This window comes from Octopus sinensis, linkage group LG3 (assembly GCF_006345805.1).
Source record: "Octopus sinensis linkage group LG3, ASM634580v1, whole genome shotgun sequence".
In the NCBI taxonomy this organism is placed as follows: Eukaryota; Metazoa; Mollusca; class Cephalopoda; order Octopoda; family Octopodidae; genus Octopus; species Octopus sinensis.
This window is the reverse complement of record NC_042999.1, coordinates 89,977,776-89,983,648: the sequence shown is the minus strand read 5'-3', so window position 1 is coordinate 89,983,648 and position 5,873 is coordinate 89,977,776. Positions and strand designations below refer to the sequence as shown.

The window sequence follows — 5,873 nt, the reverse complement described above, 5'->3', positions numbered from 1 at the left end:
GACCCCAGGACTTATTCTCTGTAAGCCTAGTCCTAATTATATCGGTCTCAGATTCTGTACTGTAAAGTATATTCCCTACTGTAGTATGTGACAGACGATTTGATGAATAGTCCCGTACTGTAACGTGTATTGAGGCTGCACAGTATTCTGACAGAACGAAGTGATGAAGCGTGTCTCATAGTCTACAGTACAATATTGGCCACACGCTCCTGTACGGCGTCCGTCGTACTTCATTGCTCAGAATCTATCACATACTTCGATGGACAATCAAATTCTACTGTACAGAGTTTGTTGAACCAACATCAGTTCGTAGACAATTCTTAGTACAGTGGTTTATAGCGAACCCTATCCAACAGAGGTGACAGATTTTGAGTAATGGACTATGACTGTAATCGAAGATTAGAGGAGATCCTGTATTGTAAGATACATTGTGACAAACCCCGTTCAAAAGAATAAAGCAGCTATTTTATGATAATGTCTGACAGGCATCGTGTAAACTGTTTGGAATTTGCTCAATGAAGGGATTATATGATTTAGAAAGTTGCTGTTTATACACATAAGAGTACAGTTGATATATAAGATCTTGCACAATATAGTGTGTTAAATGTGTGACAAATTATGCAGTACAGTACGCAATGTATTATAGTGTGACATACATGTATAAGACAGTGTAACTGAACAGTATTTGGATCCTGTAGCAGCATTTTCATGCTATGAAATATATTGACATGGCCAGTGCGACAGGTTATACTGTGTGACGCAACCGTGTAGTTGAGTGTAACGAACACTTTACTGTACAGTGTAACAAGCACTGTACAGTTTAGTGTGACGGATTCCAAGTGTAACAGCCGATATAGACACTTCATGATCGGGTTATTTACAATGCAGAATGACGAACTGCGTCGAATGGAATGTGACGGTTTTTACAGTAATGAGCAACAGATATTATAACAGTTGCATTTTAACTGACACTTTTAACAGCAGTGTTTGATGGGCTGCACATTTCAGTGCAACAGATACCGTACAATAAAACATGGAGTTAGTGTATTGAATGTGATAGACCTGTTTCAGTACAGTAGAATGTCACAGACAATTTATTTGTTAAAGTGTTATGAACTGTTTCGAGTCAGAGTGTGACGGATTCTTTACAGTACAGCAGAATATGAGGATGGAACAGAATTTTTACAATAAAATAGATTGCGGCATATTCTTGGTAATAATGTCCGTTAACTACCTTCCAAGCCCATTCAAAGTGTAGTTAGGGGATCGTCAAAAGAGAGAGTTTTTTTTTTAATGCCAGTATATGAAAGAGATATTGCAAATAAGAAATGTCAATCGTCTCAACTTTCCGAATATCTTGTCAGAAGAAGTTAGAGGAGAAATATAACATATGAGAATGAGTAGAAACTTTTTTTTAAATACCCGAGTAAATTTAAACGTGACAAGAACGCTAATGTAATTTAGAAATATCTTCTGAAATGAGCTAAAATGTCAACATTAATTTGAAAAGTTATTTGCTTCAGGTTTATAATTAATTTTAAAATTGGGCAAACTTGAAAATTTCACAACAATGCAAGGTTATTAATGTTGCCTGTTTATAAAAAAAACTAAATGTCAATAACACGGATAGCATTTAAAACACTGGTGTGAAGTGGATAAAAGCAACTCCTGTTATTAGTATGTATTTGTGCTGTTCTTGTGGTTAACAAAGAAATCATTATTAATATCAGTATCACAATTACACTATTTTTATCCTGTGAAAGGCACACGTACTCTATTTTACTGCACCTGTTCTTGTGTCCATTCGCGCTATTTCCACTTTATGTTTTTATGTCTGAAGGATTTTTTCAAAGTCCTTTAGCAGCTTCTTGTCATTTAGACAAACTACATCACTTAGTGTACAAGTGATGTAGCTCTTGTCTTTTATAATAACGTCCAATCCTTTCATTCTAAATTCACTGTCATTATTTATTTTTATACTACCAAACATCATACCATTTCCACAGTCTGGGACATACTTGTGCATTTTTTTTGCAGCAGCCGTTATATCGTTTTAACTTTTCCAACGAGTGTAGGTAGCAGCATTGTGATGTCTTGAGATATATTCTGACACGGTCAGTGTTAGGGCGACAATATTATAGAGGACGATAATCGCATCAAACCTTTAAGTTCTTCATCTAGATATTGCGCTTCAAAAATGAATTTCTGATCATTTTTTTTTGTTATGAGACACTGATTCTGAGCTGCAGTCATTGGATCTTTCGTGTACTATTTCAGCTTGATCATTTAAAACCAGGTGTAGCCCTGTTGTTTGTTGCAATCCAGTTTATATAATTGTTTTAGTAATCTGAGGTGACACTTTTCTGTAGATCATCAATGTCCTTCAACCTCTTAGTAATTTGGGTGTTGTTTCAAGTGCACTAATTAATACAGGAGCAAATGTCACCTTGTACAATCTTTTCATATCTCTGGCTAGGTCTTGATACATCTCAGTTTTTTCAATTTGTTTGGTATCTACTCTATTATTATATAGTATAGCAAAGTCTATAATCTTACACTGTTAACTTCCTTTGCCTATTACGATATTAATCTGGTCTCCTTACTTCTACTGTATGGTCAATCATTAAGGAAAAATCCTGTAAAATTCTATAGTATTCACTCACTATCATAAACCTCTGGTTCGTGTGCTTCCTGCTTTTCTGTTACCATGAATTCATTGCCTATGTTTATACCCTTTTTGCGCTAGCTTAGTTCATTCACTTAAATTATGGTTAATGTTTTTATATTTCGTCTCCTTTTTCCCACAGGTTTAGCGTTTGCTCTCTGACTTACTTTTATCAATCTTTTCCGTCGTTAATTCTGTTCTATTAGCTTGTTCCCGAGCGGCTAAAATAAGCGATTTTGTTTCATGTTTTAGGCTTACTTCTGCATTACAGATCTTGGCTCACTCTCTGGTATCAGTCCAAATAAAGCGTGCCAATGTCAACTGTGTAGATCTGGTGTCACAATAAAGGTTACACAACGATATTTTTATATAAAAAAAGTGCGTTAAATATCAGTAGTAATATCAGAGCAAATATGTCAATCTGAAATAATATTAGGTTGTCCCAAAAGTTCGTAAACACTTGCGAAAATTGAATTTTTACCCGCCAAGTACTAACAAAAGCAACAAAAATTATTCCTCAAAATAAAGATCATTATTTTTCAAGACTTTCTACGAACTTTTGGGACAACCTTATAAAACAGACGACTAATTACGTAGGCCGGAAAGCTCATAATTTTCCTGGTTAGCTGTTATCTCGTCGAAATCAATAGAGGCAGAAGTATGAAGTATATCAGCTGGTACATTGTTGTATTCCTTGATATATCTGATGCCAGTAATATATTGGGTAATATAGCCAAGAGGATTGATCTCTCTCAGTGAATTCCAATCAGTTCTAGATTAAGTTTCTTGATTAAGTCATACACTAGAGACATGATATTCTAAGATGGTGCATCCGCAACTCTCGTTGGTGAGATAGGTTGCAAGAACCTCCCGTTCTGTATCGTGTTTCAATTGACTGTAAATATTGCATAGTTTTATATCTTTGACAAATGTTAGATATATAATTTAACGATGCAGAAGTAAAATCAATGTGTTCATACGATGTACTTCGTGAGACTCAAAAGCGCCTTCTCAATGACTCCTACCGACCTCTTATCTCATCCAATACGCTACTCTTTATAAGAGTTCGGCTAGTCTATTCTTTCAATCCCCCAAGGATGTCAATGGCTCTCGCCACAACATCTCCCCCACTAAGATTGACTTCTGTTGGAAGTTAATATTATTATTTTTTATTTATTTATTTATTTTTCTTCAATCACATCCCTCTTTTTGAGATTTTCCTCATAGGAAAGTTTGATATTTCCTCCGTTTAGGCACTACTTCCAACCGTTCTGTTTGTTTCCTCTTTCTTGTGCTGCTACGCCTAGGTTCGATTTCTTTCGCGCTGGAACATCAAAGGTGTCATAGAACACTTCCATGGGTATCTCTTTTCCCTTTTCCGTATATCTATTTTTTAGCTAGTTTAAATGTCTTTTGTGTTCCCATTTTTCACTTCTTATCATATATGTCATTTTGGCTATTCTTTTTATTACTACTTCGTCTTCCCAACCTTGTTTTCCATTTTTATGTATTTTGAAAACCACCTTGTCACCGATATTAAAGTGCTTTGTCGTATATTTAGTGTTTTCTTATTTGTTTTTCTTACTGGTAACAGCTTGTCAAAAACTGACTTTATTTTTCGAGCAAACATTAGTTCTGTTGGCGACTTGCACGAAAAAGCGTTTGGGTTTTGTGTTATCCTATAAACCCTAAAAAATTGTGTCAATACTGCGTCATCGACTAGCTCGTTTCTTGATTTCCTTAATGCTCTTTTAAATGTATCCACGAACCTTTCCGCTTGCCCGTTTGATCTTGGGTGATACGATGGAGTAGTGATATGTTCAATTGAGTACATCTTGCAAAAATTGCGTACCGTTATTGAAGACTATGGTATCCGAGACGCCATACTTAGCAAAAAGTTCGTGTAGAAATTCCACTGTTACCGTGGATGTCGGTTTGTACATTTAAATTTCTGGCCATTTTGTAAAGCTATCTACCACTATTAGATAGCATGACCGGTTTAACGGTCCTGCAAAGTCTATGTGTAGTCCGGACCATGGAATATCGGTCTTGGGCGGATATTCCATGGTCCAAGGTTGAAATTTTATAAGTGGTGCTTTCGCTGTCAGAGCGCAACCTCTGCAGGATTTTACCAACCTCTCAATATTTAGACCTATTTTTGGCCAGTAAACATAACTCCTCATATTCCTCAAATTCGAAATTGTGTTACGTCCAGCCACACGTATTTTTGCTGTTTTTTCTGACCTCACTATTTTTTTCATTTTATGATAAACTCGTCCGTCTCTGTCTTACTTTTTATTTCCTCCAATGTCACAGGAAATTCACGTACAACATTGCACAATATATTTTAAATTTCATTTTCGGCTTTTAACGCCGCTATCACTGTGTCTTCTAGTGGTTCGCTGTATTTTGGCATTAACCTTGACAAACCATCTGCATGTCCCAATTTTTTGCCATGGCAAATACTTCATTTTGAAGTCGTAATTTAGTAGGATCGTTCCCCAGCGCTGCAATCTTTTGGCTGTATGTGTAGGGATACACTTTTTTGATGCATAGATCGACAATAATGGGAGGTGGTTTGTCTGCAGACGGAACCATCTTCCATGTCTAAATTTATGAAAATTTTTCCTGCAAATATGATGGCTAATGCCCCTTTTTCTATTTGACTGTAACTTTTCTCAACCGGCAATAATGAACGCAAAGTATGAGCTACTGCTTTCAGGCTACCACCTTCATATTTGGGTAAAATCACAGGTCCAATACCACTTTCACTAACATCTGCTACCACTATTATTTCTAAATTTGGGTCAAAATGTGATAACAATTCCGACATTAAAACGTCTTTAATTTCTTCAAAAGCTTTTTGGTATTTGTCCGACCAGTTCAACTTAACATCTTTTATTAACAAATTATTCAGGAGTGCTCTTAAATCGTGCATATTCAGTATGTATACCTGGTAGTAATTTGCGAGCCCTAAAAATGCTTGTAACGTTTTAATGTTTATCGGGGAAGGCATATTTTTTATTGCATTCACCCTAGACGGGTCTGGTCTGCGTCCATTTTCATCAATAATCTACCCTAGATATTTTATTCTCAGCAATCTACCCTCTCATCATGACTTCTCTCCTGTCAGTGCGGAATACATATTTCGGTTTGTAAACACACACACACACACACACACACACACACACACACACACACACACACA

The 5,873-nt window shown here is 36.1% G+C and overlaps 1 protein-coding gene across 1 annotated transcript; it reads right to left on the bottom strand.

The window, feature by feature from the left end:
- Nucleotides 1-5,150: 5,150 nt before the first annotated feature.
- Nucleotides 5,151-5,603, bottom strand: LOC115209502. The gene has a single exon (XM_029777929.1). It carries the CDS (start codon nt 5,601-5,603, stop codon nt 5,151-5,153), a length of 453 nt encoding a protein of 150 aa, XP_029633789.1.
- Between the last annotated feature and the right edge of the window lie 270 nt (nt 5,604-5,873).

Bases quoted from the DNA above. Each gene is read 5' to 3' on its own strand.
- LOC115209502 (XM_029777929.1), bottom strand. From the start codon at position 5,603: ATGCACGATTTAAGAGCACTCCTGAATAATTTGTTAATAAAAGATGTT.